At 39.9% G+C, this 17,803-nt stretch overlaps 1 protein-coding gene and 1 long non-coding RNA gene across 2 annotated transcripts; both read left to right on the forward strand.

Moving 5' to 3' along the window:
* On the forward strand, window positions 1–5,994 carry LOC114147546 (sperm-associated antigen 4 protein-like). The gene is made up of 10 exons (XM_028022023.1): window positions 1–79; window positions 985–1,075; window positions 2,073–2,236; window positions 2,359–2,426; window positions 2,509–2,644; window positions 2,728–2,843; window positions 2,979–3,152; window positions 3,244–3,333; window positions 5,598–5,714; window positions 5,935–5,994. Exons 1-10 carry the CDS (start codon window positions 73–75, stop codon window positions 5,992–5,994), a joined length of 1,023 nt encoding a protein of 340 aa, XP_027877824.1. The 5' UTR covers window positions 1–72.
* Window positions 5,995–6,610: 616 nt separating this feature from the next.
* Window positions 6,611–7,446, forward strand: LOC114148395 (uncharacterized). Its single transcript, XR_003596271.1, has 2 exons — window positions 6,611–6,906; window positions 6,998–7,446. It is a non-coding gene; the product is annotated as an uncharacterized LOC114148395 (long non-coding RNA).
* The last annotated feature ends 10,357 nt before the right edge of the window (window positions 7,447–17,803 follow it).

Genomic DNA, 17,803 nt, shown 5'->3' on the forward strand with positions numbered 1-17,803 from the left:
AGAGAAGAGACACGTTCAAGAGTTCAAGAGACTTTTACTACATTTCAACTGAAATACTGTAAAAATACAAGAATGAAACGTAAGTATTTTCTTTGAATATTTATCAAGGATAACTTGATCACAATTTTGGAAAGATATTATTTTTGGTTTGACAGAATTATTAGTGATCTGTTAATGAAGATTGTTGGTTAGAAAAAAGTTTTTTCAGTTTAAGATGGAATAGTTTTGCTTCTTGTTTTATGTAAAGATTCAAGATATCAGGACTGTTGTTTTTTAGTTTTTTTGCATGTTTGATAAAGGTGAGATGGAAGAAATCTGGAAAAATTGGCCCCAACAGTTGACTTAAAGCTTTTTTGTTCAAAGTGATTTCATGTGAAAATGTGAAGATCACTGACTGTGATAATTGTCAGAAATAACACCGTGACTGGTTTGGCTCTAAACATTCAATAAATGAGAAATAAGTTTTTATCATTTAAAATTGAATAGTTTGTTTTCTGTTTTATGCAAAAATATAAAAAAGATTGTTTTTAGTCTTGTATATTTGACAATTTGTTTGAAATGACCAAAACAGAAGGTCCAAATCTTGACAAATTTTCTCCAACTGTAGATTTAAAAGCTGTTTAAAGTTAAATTTTAATTTAAGACGGAACAGTTTGTTTTCAGTCGTATGCAAAGATAGAAGAAAAAAAAAAAAAATTAACATTTTTTTTTTTTTCCACGTTTGATAATGGTGACAAGAATCAAATCTGGAAAAATTGAAAAGCTGTTTAAAGTTATTTCATTTGAAGATCAATGACTGTGATAATTTCCAGAAATAATCCTTTGATTTGCAGGGGAATAAAGTTCAAATAAATGATAGTTTTAAATTTCATGAATGGTTTTAGGACGCTGAAACTGATCAAAAGTTATGTGATCTTGTCATATGTTTGATCTGCTTTGTGTTAAAGTCACTGACCAACTTTCCATGCCTCTGTTTTGGTTTAGACATTTTGAGAAGAAGTGTTCGACTGGTGCTAAATGGTTACTATGGAGCTGATGGAAAACCAACGATCTCTTATCATGAGACCAGCATCAGGTAAACAGAATCAACAGAAGTATTAAATTCAAGACATGGCAAAAATATTTCTTCCCCTTTGAACTTTTTACTTCTTTTCATGTAAAAACCACAAACTCATGTGTACTATTTAGCAATTTAGCAAATAAGAAAGAAATTGTTATTTTTTTGACAAATTTCTGTAGCAGTTTATTTTTCAGCCTTCCAATTGTGATGCATCTAAATTATGATTGTGATGTATGTTCCATACATACATCACAACTGCCTTCTGATGTCACTAATTAGGATTCAGTTAGGAATAGACACAGTGGAGGAATTCAGTGTTCAGTGACTGTAAAAAGTATTTATCCCCTTGAATGTTTTACTGTTTTATTACTTTTGAAATAAATAATGTACAACAAAATTTGGATTGTGACAAAAAAACAAAACAAAAAAAACTTTAATGTTGGCTGGACCTTTGTTGAATTAGGTCAGTCACTTTTAAAAAGCATGAATATTTATGCAGCCACTTTCTTTAGGTAAAATATTTTTGTTTGTTGCTATTATTTTTATATAGATTAGTTTTCACTTTGATATTATAAAGTCTTTAGTCTATTTTTTAGACCTTAGTTTGAATGCAAATTCAAACTAACTTAAAAATATATGATGGGAAAAATAAAAATAAGAGGCTGTGCAGGAAGGGCTAATTTACAGCATAGGAAAATAATACTGTACATAAATTAAAATAGCAAACTCAGATCAAAAGAGATGTAGAACTAAGTATGACTGATAAAAAATGTACAAAGTTTGTGTTTGTAATGTGATAACGTTGAATTATAACCCAAGTCTCCCTTGAATAATAGATTCTTATTCTCAATGGTGACTTCCTGGTTAAGTAAAGGGTCATTAAAAACAAGATGTGAAAAAGTTCAAGGGAAGTGAATATTTTTGCAAAAATGACTTTGCATATTTTACTCAATAATCTTAGGATCTATGAATCTGTTTACATATTTGTATTTGTTCTACCTTGGCTGAACAGGAAGTGGACATACCGTCGGTATAACCACGCAGCAACAAAAGAGACGTCTTCAGGAAACATCAGCTGCAGCAGCAGCAGCAGCAGCAGCTGCAGCAATGAGGACCTATTGAAGTTCACGCTGAAACGTTGTTTTGTCAGCGTCATATTTCTTGTCTTGTTTTATGGTAAATGATTTTCTTCTACAAACAGCCAAGCACCGATATTTCTAAGTTTTGTAGAGAGTTTTTAGTCTGAAAACAGTGTCACTAATCCTGCCACCTTCTTCTCATTTCTCCTCATTTGTCAGGATTTGCCTGCATTATTGCTCCTCTTTCCATGGACCCTCTGGTTTCTTCACCCCCCACCATAAACACAGTAAGCTTTCTGTTAATCAAAACCCATATATGAATGTCCTCTTTAGTGATATGACCCAACATCTAACTTCAATTGTGTTTAGGTTTCGGTCCCAGGATGTGAAGATAAAGGAAGACAAATACAGGAAGTGAAGGATGTACTGATAGTCCTGCAGAATAAGATGGACTACCTTCTTCCATCGGCAGATTTGTTGCCCAACTTTGCTCTGAAATCACAAGGTAAGTCATTGCTATCATAAATCTGACTGAATGTTCTAAGCTTAGATGGTTTTAATTCACTTTCTGTGTGTGTTTGAAAACAGGAGCAAAGGTTTTACAGTGGAGGCCATTAGCCGCACATCCTGGCCAACTACAAAGATGCGGTTGGTTTGGGTTTGCACTAGAAGAGCCATTTATCCACCCAGACATTGTCATCCAGGTATGAACTGAACTGCAATCATAATGCAACATGAATACGAAGCAGAATGGTGTTTGTATGTGATGTAACAGTTAGAAGGTTTTTTGTTTATCATTTTAACATCCCACTGAAACTTTGAACTGGTTTTCTCTTCAGGGGAGGACTCACCTAAATCCAGGAGAGTGCTGGGCTTTTGAAGGTTCCCAGGGACATTTAGCCATCGCCCTGTCCCACAGAGTCCTTATCAGTCACGTCACCTTGGGTCACCTGCCTAAAATGTTGTCCCCGACTGGTAACATCTGGAGTGCTCCCAAGGAGTTTTCTGTCTATGTAAGCCACAAGTATCTGAATATTAAACAGCAACACTCAGTCTAACTTTCAGACATATTTATAAGAATATTTGTCTAATTTTGTTTTGCAGGGAATGAGGGAACCTGAACAGGAGTGGACTCATCTGGGAACTTTTATCTATGAGCAGGATGGAGATTCGCTTCAGACCTTTGAGCTACCGGTATGTTTATCCCAGTTGCTTTTTTTTTATTGCTACTTTACTTAATCATTTGCAACATATTTATATCCATTGAACTTTTCAGTGTTTTCATGTTAAAAATATAAACTTCATCGTATTCTATTGGGACTTGATCAGAAAAACATGCAAACAGAAAGAAGCTCATATTTGTGAACAAGAAAGAAAATTATACAAGAAAAAAAAAGCTCACGCTCAGTCAGTTTGAATATGGAGCATCTAAAAATGTAATTTTTAAAACCTTGCCAGATTCTGTTTTGTATTTAGGTCTGGACTTTGAGTATGAGGTGCTTGATCTAAACCTTCCCATTATATTGCTGGCTCTGTGTTTAGGGTGGAAGGTTTAACCTCTGACCCAGTGTTTAAAGTGTAACTTACCCCTTGACCCCTGGCAAATTTTGAAAAATAGCATCAAAGTGGGCGGGACAAGAGACACTGTTGAGTGTGGGGATGAGTGCTGAGCGGAGGGAGTGAGTGGGGCTGTAATCTGGCGAAAGAAGCGCTGTGGTAAACGTATCCACTTTGTCGCGATATTTCTAGATTTTTCAGGCTGGTCTAGGGACGTTTTCTCAAAACAGTTAGTGGTAAATCTAGAGAGTCTTTTTCTCTGTTGTTGGAGACTTTAATGGCAATAACTCTCTGTTGCTCGGCTGCAGACAGCTTGTCTGCCCTGAGCGAGCAACAAGAGCGGCCATTAGCTGCCAGAAGCTTCTCCGGCTTCCTCAGCTGGTCTCATACAGTCATCCTCAACACCAAACCCTCACCAACACTCAGAGCAGAGGAGACCCATCCCATTCTGTGTCCACATTGCAAACAAATCACACATTTGTAAAACTGAATAATGCTATCGGTCAATGCTTACCAATCGCCATGGTAACGCTGGCAACAACTCCTGAGTGCCACCGGTTTTAGGGGCGCTGTGCTTTGGTTACCTTAATGACAAAATTGTACCAAGCCCCACTGCTGCAACCAACAGAAAAATTTCATTCCCTAAGAGCCGATTGACCGATGACGATGAGACCAGTAATGAGATGATTTTAGGCAAATTAATGCCCAGCTGAAAGATTTGCACAAAAAATGTCCTTTTGCACAGAACATGCTATCTATTTAGATAGAATGCCAAATAACATATTTAGACAGTTTGTCAGCAAATAAAAAGTTGATTCGGGGATGAGTTTCACTTTAAGTCTTCTGCAGGTTTTCTTCCAGGACTGATCTGTATTTATAGCTATTTCCATCAGCTGATGAAGATCACCCTCATCACCTTCCACTTCACAATTATATGCTTCTTTGTGTTGGACTATTACATAAAATACCAATTAAATACATGAACATTTGTGGACGTATGACAAAATGGGAAAACATTGAAGCAATGTTGGTGGTGCTCTTGCAATGCTTTGAAATCTCAAACTATTTTGCCTCTAATAAACTCCCTCTTAGCTCTACTGTACTATATTAAACTAATACATCATTTTATCATTACAGAGCCATGAAAAAATGGCCTTTAGCTCCATAAAGCTACAGATAAACAGTAACTGGGGCCACACAAAGTACACCTGCCTCTACAACGTCAGAGTCCACGGAGAGATCGCTTAATGAAGAGGTGGAGAAAGAGGATGGATAGAGGGTAAGTATGGACAGAGGTAAGTTTTGAGACTCAAATTATTACATTTCTTTTGGAAAATTGTTATTTTTCAAAATGCCTGCCAATTAATTAAATTAATTGACAGACAAGTTTTTCTACCCACAAAAACCTTTGTGAGTAGAAAACAATCATTTGTTAATGGGTAAAAATTAGAAGCAGAAGAAAGAATTAGGGTACAAAACAGGGGTTTAAAATTTCAACAGTGTAGACATCCATTTCATTCATACATATTTTGCATATCTGGACTACATGTGCCTGCATTTTATTATAACTACAACTAAATTATAGATATGTAGGCATGCACCTCATGTGGTCGCCGGGGCAGAAACACAATTTCCTTAATGCTCTGGATATTGTGGGGTTGTGTTGGTAGACATGACTGCAACATTGCATGGACATCAGGGGCATTTCCCCTGGATTGGCAGTCCGGGGTGGTGGTTCCCCTGTTCAAAAAGGGGGACTGCAGAGTGTATTCCAAATACAGTCGGATCACACTCTTATGCCTCCCTGGTAAGGTCTATTCAGTGGTTCTGGAGAGGAGGGTCCGTTGGATAGTTAAACTTTGGATTCAGGTCTTCATCCTGGTCGTGGAATACTGGACCAGCTCTACACCCACAACAGGCTCTTAGAGGGTGCATGGAAGTTCGCTCAGCCAGTCTACATCTGCTTTGCGGACTTGGAAAAGGCGTTCGACTGTGTTCCTCTGGGAACCCTGTGGGAGGTTTGCTAGGCTCTCCCAGTGGGTGTCAGAGCTTGGTCTGCATTGCCGGCAGTAAATCGGGCTTGTTTCTGGTGAGAGTTGGCCTCCGCAAAGGTTGCCCAGATCCTGGATTCTGGACAGAATCCCTAGGTCCTTCTGTGGAGTTGAGGTATCCGTTTTGGTGGCCTTAGGATTGTGTCTCTGCTAGTTGCAGACGATGTGGTCCTATTGTCTTCATCAGGGCGTGACCTACAGCCTTCGCTGGAGCAGTTCTCAGCCGAGTGTGAAGCAGCCAGGATGAGGATCGGTGACCTGTTAGATCACTGTATGACCGGTGTCTGAGCTTGGTCTTCATTGCCGGCAGTAAGTCGGGCTTGCTTCTGGTGAAAGTTGGCCTCCGCAAAGGTTGCCCATATTCTGTTTCTAACTTTTATGGACAGAATCTTTTGGTCCTTCTGTGGAGTTGAGGTATCCGTTTTGGTGGCGTTAGGATTGTGTCTCTGCTATTTGCAGACGATGTTGTCCTATTGTCTTCATCAGGGCGTGACCTACAGCCTTCGCTGGAGCAGTTCGCAGCCGGGTGTGAAGCAGCTAGGATCGGGATCAGTGTCTTGTTAGGTCACTGTATGACCGGTGTCAGAGAAGTTTAAATATTGTGGGATTTTGTTCACAACTGAGGGAAAAGTGGAGCAGGCGATCAATAGGCAGATTGGTGCAGTGTCTACAGTAAAGAGGACATTATCTGCAAGCAAACCCAGATAAGCAAAAGAAAATGGATTGATGGATGGATGGATGGATACAACTAAATTGAACATTTGTAACAGAATGTTAATATTTTTTATATAATTGGGTTGGGGCGGTGGGGTTGGGGGTGGGGGCGACCGGGGGGGTGGGAGAGGGGTTATGCTCTTGGCAACCATTGGGCACTGTCTATGGTTGTGTGGGCTCTCGTGGCTGGTCGTCTTAGTTGGGGTATTTGGCCTGGTTTTTTCTCATGGTTGTTTGTCTACTCTGGTTGTTAATAGTTCTGGGTCCTGGAGGATGTTGCCTGGGTTATGTTTGTTGTCCTGTGTTTGTGTGTCTTGCATTAACTATTTACAGGTTATGATGCTTTGGATCTGGAGCTAGCTGTTTTTTCTGTGCCATCCCTCTCTTCACCCCTCCACTGTGTGCTGCTCTGCTGCTGGATTTCTTCCCATCCTTGTCATGCACAGTTGAGTTTTCTCTTTAATTTTGTATCTTGTGACTTACACACGCATCATGTATCAATATTCTTGCTAACTTTGTGTTTTGTGTTTCTGCAGGTCCCTGTCTTTGTGTTTGTGTCTCTTTCCTATCATCTTTTTCTTCGGCCAGTCGAGGCAGACGGCTGCCCGTCCTGAGTCTGGTTCTGCTGGAGGTTTCTCTCAGCTCAAACTGAGATTTCCTCTCCACTGTCGCTATATGCTTGCTCAGGATGGGGGATGTCATCAAATTGGTTTCATGATCAATTTGATGGGGTTCGCCGAGGACCCCTCCGGGGAATCGTCACCTTAACGTGGTGGAGGGGTTTGAGTACTCCAGTGAACCTGATGGCTGTCTATTATTATTTTTATTGTATTTGAATTTTTGCCATTAGAGAACTTATGATCTCTAATGGCAAAAATTAGAGCCCTAATGGTCTCTAATGTCAAAGATGGCTTCAGGGGTGGAGTCAACCAAGAACGATTCAAACTCTGTCCTCCCAAATGAATAAGGAGTTTTCAGCAGAAAATGATGCAAGCTTGAATTTATTCCTTAGGGGCCAAAATGAGGATCCCCATGTTATTGACCATTCCTTTGTGACATTTTGTTATCAAGAAATTAGCCTAAAAGAAATCAAAGAAGCTATTTGTGGTATGAAACAAAATAAATCCCTTGGGAATGATGGCTTAACAAGCGAATTCAATAAGTATTTTACTGATTCATGTCCCCATTCATGAAAGTAATGTTTGAGGAAACAATAATAAAGGAAGAGCTTCTCCTTACTATTCGCCAAGGCTTGATTAAATTGATTCCAAAACCAATAATAGATATACTTAATATAGAAAATATAGACCCGTTAGTCTATTAAACAATGATGTTAAGATTTTTATACTCATCTTTGCTAAAAGATTGAAAGCAGAGCTAAATAATATTATTGATGAGGAACAATCTGGTTTCATGGCAGTAGGAATATTTGGTTTGATTTTAGATATGATCATTTTAATTGAGCCACAATTTAAAAACAGTGTCTGACTTTCATCAGTTTGTCAGTAAACAAGTTTTTTTACTACTTTTGTCAGTTTCTAGTTGCTTCTGTTACCATTGTGGCTTTTTGTTCATTAACAGCTGAGTAGCCACTCTGGAGAATCCAAATCGTCTCAAGGAGTAAACAATTCCTGAAGAGCACATAAGACAACGAAGAGTTACTTAGAGGAAAAAAGCTCAGAGGACTAGCTCCGAGGGGCTCAGTTTACCAAGCAGGTAAAACACTCCGGCGTCGAAGTGCTGGCAGTCAGCTTCTTTAACCTCCAGAGGATGATGAGATGATGACCGCCAGGTGCGTAAAACCCCTGGGCTCGCCTCCCAGGTAGACAGCCTCTGGCTCCATCCAGTGGGCCACGGTGATGCTACAGGCTCACCCCAGGAAGAGGGGAAAAGAAACACAAAAAGGAAAAAAGGACCCAGAACCCGACACATACAGTGGACACCTCTTTATTTACGGTTGTCGGATTCTCCTATCTGCAGATATTTCAGTGGAACACAACTTCAGATAATTTGCAAGAAATTTGTCAATATTTTCCTAATCGATGTAAAATGTTCAGAAGGAAAATGCAGTTAGGGAAGCTGAAATACCTAGCCACAATGCTACTTGACATGCTATGGGCTGGCATTCCAAAAGTAACCAATCCATCATGAGCGCCATTTAGTTTTGCTATGATGCTGATTGGCTGTAACCTCAAGACTGGAAAAAAAAAAAAGGAAAACTGTAAATATTAGTTTTTGTGGTAGTGGGAGAATGATTTACATTGTGCACTGTGCAAACCTAACCCACACTTCACTTTGGGTTACACACAGGATGCGTTGGGGTGTGTGTGTGTGTGTGTGTGTGTGTGTGTAAACTTGTATGTGACCTATAGAGGACCATTATAACCATTTTTACCAACAGTTGGAGTTTTTTTTGTGGAACATTTTCCTGATCTCCTTGTTTTTCCAAGCAGAATGTGCTCAAATAAGAAGGATTATTTGTTTATTAACACTGTGGCATACATTTAAATTGTCCCCAGTTGCCATGGTTACCTGCCGTTATATTGCTGTCTTAGCATTAGCTAGCATTCTGTCACATATTCATCACCTCCCTGGATTTAAACTGTCACTGGTTGCCATGGTGACCTGCCATTCACTGGCTAACATTCTGTCAGCGTGTTAAAACTGTTTATCACTATTTTATCACTGTTTATGAACTGTAATAAAGTATGTTATGCTACATCAGTGATACGTCTTTATGACCCATACGCGTTACATGAAAATGATAAATGAAAAAATAAAAAAGCCCAGAACATTACATACTTAGAATATTAAAGCGATTTTGTTAACAGCAAAATCCTGAGATGCCGAGTTCTTCTAAATAAGAAATCATATCCAAGGTGAGTCAGAGCATTGGGATGGGGTTTTCTAAAACGGTACATTTCTTAAAAAACTGAACTCATATTTCACAGTCATCTTTGACTGCAGGAAAATTTGTCCAACCGGGTGAAATAAAAATATATGCTAGTGCGGTAGAAATGATGCACTAAGTGAGTCATGTTTACATAGAGACAACACGCCGCAGGCTTTGTTTGGGAGACTTGCGGTCACGGGGGTCGGTTGTGGGCGGAGCTTGGTAAGGTCCATAGACAGGGGATACAAATATTGGCAGGCTCAGAAATTAAAATGCATCCCCCCAACATTAATAGACTATACAGTTAAGGATGATATAAAATGTTCTACATAATGGGCTTCTGCTTTGTAATGCTTTAAGCCATTATGGTGTTAAAAGAAAAATTGGGGAATTTCAAACCATTTGCGGTAGCTTGAGGCTACCCTTTGTTCATCACTCTCATTAGAGATTTTGAGGCTTGTCAACCAATATTTTGAGGTAGTCTCTACCTCTATCCTTCATGTTAAGCTCTCTAATTGAAAGTCTCTTTAACCTCCTGTGTTCAAGTCCTGCTGTCTCCTGTGCTCCAGGTTGAGGTCATGTATCCAGATTCTCCAGTGAAAACACATCCTTGATTGTTCTCTGCAGCTCCGATGTCCTCTCAATCTCCCACCACAAACTCTCTACCATCAAGGTCAGACCCTCTCCGGATTGTCAGGCTCTCTGTTTACTGACCCACTCAGGACTCCAAGCAACCAACTTTGCTCCACACCAGAACCTGAGCCGCTCCTCCCAAGCACTTCTCAGGCTCAAGTTGCAGTTCGCTTCCTCTCACTGAAATTATTCACATCAATCAAGTGACTCAAACAGTGAGTGACATACTGATCCTTCTCCAGATCAAATTGCTCAAAGACTGTGAGGCGATCCTCATTGTCACATTTCTCACACTCTCTAAATATCATTGTGAAGGAATCCTTTTATCTTTTAACTTGTCTTCTGAGTGAGATTCTGCATCAGGGTTAGGAAAATTTATCCCTATCGTGACACTTTAGGCTCAACTTAGATGTGGAAACAAATGACGAGCGAGGATTCTGACCGGATGTGTTCTGCCTGCAAAATTTTTGTTTGAACAACACACTTACTGTCGTCTCACCTTTTGAATTTGAACCCGGAAATGTACCCACAATGAAGGAGTAACCAAAATCTTAATTACTAGACGTCTGAAGTGGTTGCCTTTTGTTCCTTTTCGACTTCAACTTACAAGAGCAAAACCCTGAGGAATTTGCTTCTAAGAGGAGTCGATGACATCCGGCTGTGAGGAAACCTGCCTGCTGGTCTCACCTTGTTAGGTGAAATGTATATATATTATCATATATTTGTTGTTTCATTTATTACAATACTGTTACTTATATGATGTTCCGTCTTATATGCCTTTATTGTTTTCTTTTCCTTCAGCATAAAGAATGTTTCTGTATTGTTTGATTTACTTTATTTCCTTTCTACAAGAGGGCCTCCCTGAAGAGAAGCAGTGATAACCGTGCTCACAGGGTTTATTACTCAGCAGGAACTTCTTTTTACTTTGAACTGTTAGATAGCTGTAGAACCGTCACCTTGAAGATGTACGACTTGTTCTGTTTTTACTCTGTGTCTTAATGCAAGATAACATGTGTTTAGTTAGTGATTGTCATTAGCACTGCAACTAAGTAATGAAGTGTTTTGTCCCCACCCCTTAGAGTTGCAGTGTTCTCTGTGATAGGGACTCCGAAAGTAATAAAAAGAGAGGAGCGGACAAATGTGTTTCAGAGCGGTTGGAGATTTGTAACTGTAAACACATCTCTGTCCGTTCTCCTCGCGAGATCAAAATAATCTAACTCTCTTGTCTTTTCTGTGTTTGTTCAATTTGTCTTTAATAGGTGTCAAACCTGACACACCTCCAATCAGAAGATGAAGAGACACGTGCACACACACCACCCTGCACACACTCCCGTGGATGTAACCATTAAACATTCAGCCTCCCTTCATGCAACACACTAAAAGATGTGTGGTGATTATTTAGAAAGCATTTTGCCCCTTTTCATCTTTACCACCCAGTGTGAGAACCCAATGTGATTTCCACCAATGACTTCCCACTAATCGGTTTGACCATCTCCATCTCTCTGCACACTTTTTCTTTGATGCGGTAGAAGCTTGGCATTTCTGACTTAAACAGCTGAAGGCTTCCAGGAAGCAAACAAGGCTGTAATTTGGCTGACAATATCTGGCAGGAAGAGGCTCATAGAGCTGGGAGTCCCGGTGGGATGCTGAAGCAATCTAATTATATCAGGGAATGTGCCACTCACAATATTGCAATTCTAGCTATTTTCAAGTGCCTGGCGGAGAAGGTTCACCTAGGGTGGGGTATTTGCCCCATCTCCACTTTTTGCCTTCATCTTCTTTCTTCCTGTTTTTGTTTTTTTTTCTCTGAAGAGTTTTTGCGGCGCTTGTGACTCGTATTTTTTTGTACAGTAGGCAGAATTTTCACCAGAACTCTTCCTGTGGAGTTTCGGCTCACCTGAAGGCTTTCAGCTGCATTTTATGGACTTCCTGATAATAAAGAATTACAATACTCCAACCCTGGTGTAATAAATAAATGCATGGGCTTCACTCCTGGACATGACACATGTTGGCAAGGTGAAGGAAGGAAACCCTAACATCCTGTCTAATGTGGGATCCAGGGGACCTATCCTCGTGTTAAATAGCACTAAGATTTGTTTCAATTGAATGACATCCAGATTCAATGACTTACTGTTTTGCAAGAGAACATTTCCTGCTTTTAAATCTCCAAGTAATTTTCTACAAAGTTTCTGAGAAGAATCTCAAATTTCTGAGGTTTTTGACAGAAATGTACTTCTCCTTTTTTATATTTATATTTCCAATGGCCTAATGCACCGTCATACTCGTGGGCTGTTGACTTCTGTTTTTTTATGACCTTTTCTGCTGGGTCTTTCCATATTATGAAGCACCAAAGTGCAGGGCATATGCAAACTAAGCAGCCGCTTAGGGCCCCAGGGCCACTAAGGGGCACCCTCACTGAAGCTGATTTTTTTTTTTTTTGTAATAATTTCTATGTTATTATAATACCAAAAATACACAATTTCACTATGAAGTGATTTGTTTTTACAATAATATATATTTGATAATGTATGTAGAAACCATTATTTTATGGCTAAAAAGAAAAAATTTTTTATTGTTCTTGGGGGGCCCCTGGTGGCCACGGTAGGTACCGCACGCTTCGCCGGTAACATGAGCTGCTGGGCAATGTGCAAAAAATGACTAGTAATGCACATCAAACGTGTTTTTCTCAGTAAGCAAACTGTTGAGAAGTAAAACTAAAATTCAAATGTTGTTCAGTCTGACTGATCTAATCTCTGCTACATCTTTACAAAAAATTAAGGTTCTAAATCAAAAAGCTTTAATGAGTAACTGCTCTTAATAAAATTCCTCATAAACATTGTTTCATTGAAATGGCTCCCAATACAAGTTATGGGCTGTTTAAATTATAACTTGTTCAGTTGCTTTATTTTAAAACCTTGTTTAGTTTTGCCATGTCCTGGACGACTGAGAACAAACAAGTAGATAGAAATGAATATCTGGGGAATATCATAACATTTAAAGCATCAGGGTTTATATAGAAAAATATTCAGATGTTATTTTGTGCTTTTAAAGGCTCTATGTTGAAGGCAGTGAGAAATAAAGGAATAACTTTCAGTTTTTTCTATCTGTTCTCTCTTCTGTTCTCAGCTCCCAAACACAGAGCTGTCGGTCATCCCTCAGCCCGTCCCTCCAGTCTCAAACTCTTCTAATTAACTAAAAGTTAAAGAATCTCAATATGAATAAGATGTTTTCTACCTTTGACAAAATAGCCTAAGTCTATGAAAGCAGTGTAGCAGTTTTGCTAATGAGGCAGCTTATCATGATTCAGCCAAACTGCAGTTTGATTTTTATTGTTAATGTGTTTCACTCTATTGAGCAGTGAATGTAAATAAAAGGTTTACATGTCTAAAAAAAATTATTTTATAAAGACACGACCTAAAAATGTGTATTTTTTTCTGAGATAAATGGCAGGTTTATTTCGTTCTCTGTTTCCTTTGGCTTTTCATATTGATATTATTTAAATGCAAATGTTCCTCAATGATTTTTTTTGGGAGGGACAGTTCTAGACTTTTCCAAGAATGGAGGGGTCCGGACCCCACTGACCACCCTGGGATTTATATATAATTATATAATTCCTTTATTTAATCAGGTAAACCCCGTTGAGATCTAGATCTCATTTTCAAGAGGGACCTGGGCAAAAAATTTGCAATACATAGCAAAAATGTTGCGCTATGTAAGAAGAAGGAGGACGTCCATACAATAACACAGACCTATTGAGGGCGCCCACATTTCACCAATGTCACTTACAGTTAACCTTCACCACAATTAGAGGGAACCTACAGTTTACAGTCTACAGTTTGCCCCTCAGCATTAAACCACATCTCATCTCTGCCCCGATCCTTTATGTTTGGTTTTTCTTTTGAGTTTTTCTGTGTTCCTGAGTCTCCGTGTTGTCCTGTCTACCCCTTGGTTGCTCCCTGGTGTGTCTCGTCTCCTTGATTACCCTCTGTGTATTTAACCCCACCTGTGTTCTTTGTTCCTTGTCGGGTCCTCGTTCATTGCCGTCTGGTTGCTATCCATTCGTGTGCTCCGTTGCTACTTGTCGTGAGCTCTATCCTCTGCTCAGCAGTGCTGCCGGGGTTTTTGGATTGTGGCGGATCACCTGTATGTCTGTTACCTTGAACTATTTCATCATAAAACGCCACCACTATTCATTTTACCTGGGTCTACAGCGTCTTGCCTTGCCTCGCCTCCTCACACACCGTTTCATGACAACTTATTTGCAAGTAATGGTTTCCTGGGATAATGCACAGCTGGCTTCGCAAGAGACCCGACAGTTCATCAAAAGTTGAACTTGTCATTCAAAAGTGTTGGATTCATATTAAAATGTGCGACACCGCCAATTATAATTTCCAATAAAAACCTGCTCCCAAATATAAAAGATGTGCTTCTCCAATGCCTGAATAAGACTCCTATATCTCCCCTGACGGCTGTTTTCTTTTACCCGACACACATGCTCTGACTCAGCGGTCTGTCTGTGGATCGCTGCAGCTGTAGATTCACGTGAATCCTACCAAGGGTAAGTGCGCCTCTGTTTGCAAGTAAAAGCCAAGTTTGCATTTTCCTTCAAAGTGGGAGCGTTTTACTTTGCACAAGAAGTCAAGAGTGCTGCGTAACTCTAAACTCAGTAGACTCCAGGTCCAGCTTGGTCGGACGCTCAGAGTCGCAGTTGCAGGAAGTTCCCTGCGGTCTGGGCGGCAATGGAGCCGCCCAATTGCTAATTGTTGTGTACATCATCCGACCCCAATTTTCCATTCAGTGGGTGTCAAATGGACCCTGTGGGTCGTGGCCTTTAGCATTTGTTAAGCTAAAGGCATAACAAAAAAAGATTTCATCAGACTGGTGGTGTATATCATATTTCACACAGTGGGGTGAACAGTTTGTGAGGGGTCTCAAAATATGGCCTTGGTTTTTTTGAGACTGCAGAAAAACCAAGCTCCAGGCAATCATTTACTGGAAATGAGCTCCAGTTAATGATTGCTGTAGGGCAGTAATTAAATTATACATTTTTTTGGCAGTGTTAAAGATTCTGCTCAGACTTGTTTTCTTCAGCTTTGGGGCCTGCATAGACAATATGCCAGCATATTTTCCACAGAGGAGTGATTTAAAAAGCCAGCAGCAGCTTCGTGTCCAGTGTGTTTTCTCCCAGAAGATGCAGGACGTTAAGTAGAAACATAAGCTGGGAACCTGACCAGCTACATTGTGCCCATTGAGAGAGAAAACAGCTGGAACTAGGAAACCAGAGTGACCGCAGACGTTTGGGGGCAGACACACATCAGGTCTGCTGGCCTGCTGCTGAAGGATGTGAGCGGAGGCAGTGATTGGCCTGCCTGTGTAGTTGGTTATGGCCTGGATGCCACTCTACTCCTGTATTGAGTTGGCTTTTAAGGAAAAGACTAATGTTCCAGCAAGATGTAGAGACATTTATCCATGTGTTTATCTTTAGTCACATTGGTTACTGCAATAGAGTCTTCACTGGTCTGCCTAAAAAAAAAAAATCAGAGTCCAGAGTCTACTTTTTCCTCTCAATAACTTAAAGTTACTCTTATTATAAACTTCATGTGAGTTATTACAGATGTGTTCTGGAAAGAAACCAAGAATAATCCATTCTTGTAATTATTTGATACCAAAGTTACAGTTACTTGTTTTACTTGTAAGTGTTCCCACAAGAGTAAGTGTAAGTGTTATTATAAGTAAACCAATATTAATAGAAGTATTTTACTTTGGGTTTTATCCAATGACTCAAAATGTTTCGATTTCATTCTTTAAAACGTTCATGCTTTAAAATAAGGAATAGTCTCAACTATTTTTATAGATCTGCAGGCTGAAAACTTACTTCCTCTTTTTCCAGGAAACCTGCTCTTCCTGTTTCATGACTCTCTCTGACTGACTATGATTTCTTGTGATTAGATAGAAAAAAGAAGTAGAATTAAAGCAAAGTCTGCAGGAGACAAAAACAACACACACACACAACCAGATTGATTTTATTGAAGTTTAAGTTTACTGTTGGGCCTAGGTGTCACTTGTGCGATTAATTTTAAAGATAACTTTATTTATTGTTACTGTTAAACTAAAACCTCCAGCGTGGGGAAGTGGGATGACCTCGGGTTTTCCTGACACCCCCTCCTCGAGGTCAGACCTTTCACATGCTGGGAGTCCATCACCCTCCTGCAGGTCTTTGTCCTCGTCCCCTGGAAAGAGAAGAGGCTCGTCTGGGATGTGAAGATGCAGATTCTTCATCCTCAGTTGTCACAAAGGGCTCAGTATAAACATCAAAACTCCACTTCTCTTGACACATTCATATAAAACCCTTAACGTAAAGCCAGAGCTACAATAGACTGGTTCAGATTGTTTAGAAATGGTCCAGTCAAAGTTCAGAACTAAATCATAGTTCTGAACCATAATAAATGGAACACTGACCAACATATTTGACGTGTACTGATGACCGTGATGATGGCTTAAACTGTAATGATCGTCACTGGTTTCTCAGTTGTTGACTGCATTATGATTTCTTGTTCTCGTGTTTTTACGATTGTAAATCACTTTGAACTGCCTTGTTGCTGAAATGTGCGACACAAATAAACTTGATTGAAATCTAACATGCAACTCATGGCAAAACGTGAAAACCGATGTTCACGGACTCCGGCCTGAACTGTTTATCAAAGACAAAAGGTGGAGAAAAACGATGTTAAATTGCAAAGCAATGCAAAAAAAAAAAGTTGCACTTTTCTCCATACTAAGCTCCAATAATATCCAATACAATCTGTGGCTGTAAAGTGACAAAAATACTTCAGCAAAGTACGGTACTGTAGAAAATTCCCTTTCTTTTAATGATTGCGGGGAAACTCCGAGATGCCTTTGAGGTCTGAGTGCTTGTTGGATTTGTTCTGAATGCTCCATTGAGCTTCGCAGTGCTCGTGTCGGGGAGTGTGTGAAACATTAACATGTGCAGATCCAATCAACACTTCCTGCTGCGCTGTTTCCTGGACCCAGTCGGCCTCGGTCTCACGCTTCTGCTGGCTGAAATATCTTCAGTTCGTCTTCACTGACCACTTCTCACAGCACACACACACACCGCAGCCTGTGGTTGCTGCGCCTCAGAGGCGGCCTTTTGTCTCAGCTGTGGTTTGTCGGAACATTGCGGTGCAACTATGTTTGGGTTATTGTAACCGCAGAGTTGAGCTATTACTGCATTCAGATGGATTTTATAGTTCCGAAGGAGACTTTGGCTGCCGCATAATCCGAAGCCATGCCCATCATAAACCTCACACATCAGACCAGTCCTACAATAAATCCATTGCAAAGGAAATAAAAACATAAAAGAAGCATATCAGTACAGTTAAAAATCCTGGACACCATAAACCTACAATAGCAATTCGCTGTTTGTTACGGTTCGCGGCTTTTAATGCTCGTGTTTTCCATCCTGATTTGGCTCTGGGCCGCTGTCTCTTTAAAAGCTCCTGCTCTTTCTGAAACTTCAGGAAGTCATGACAACGTGGCTCCTCTAGTAGCACTTTAACAACTTTTTTTTTTTTTTTACCAACGTTGCACTGAGAAGTAGCTCCTATAACGAGCTCAGCAGATGATGCGCAGTTCCACCAGGTGTTTGCTAATTGCTGCTGGCTAGTCTGAAGGAGCTGAGCGGGGGAACCATGGGGTAGGGCGGCTCGAGGTCCAGGCGTTTAGGACAGGTGAATGGTTGTGTTGGGTAAATTGTATTACTAGTATTATCAAATATTCGTTGTATCATGTAGCCTTGTAGTTACATTTAGATAAT

The sequence above is a fragment of the Xiphophorus couchianus genome, chromosome 7, assembly GCF_001444195.1.
Source record: "Xiphophorus couchianus chromosome 7, X_couchianus-1.0, whole genome shotgun sequence".
Classification (NCBI taxonomy): domain Eukaryota; kingdom Metazoa; phylum Chordata; class Actinopteri; order Cyprinodontiformes; family Poeciliidae; genus Xiphophorus; species Xiphophorus couchianus.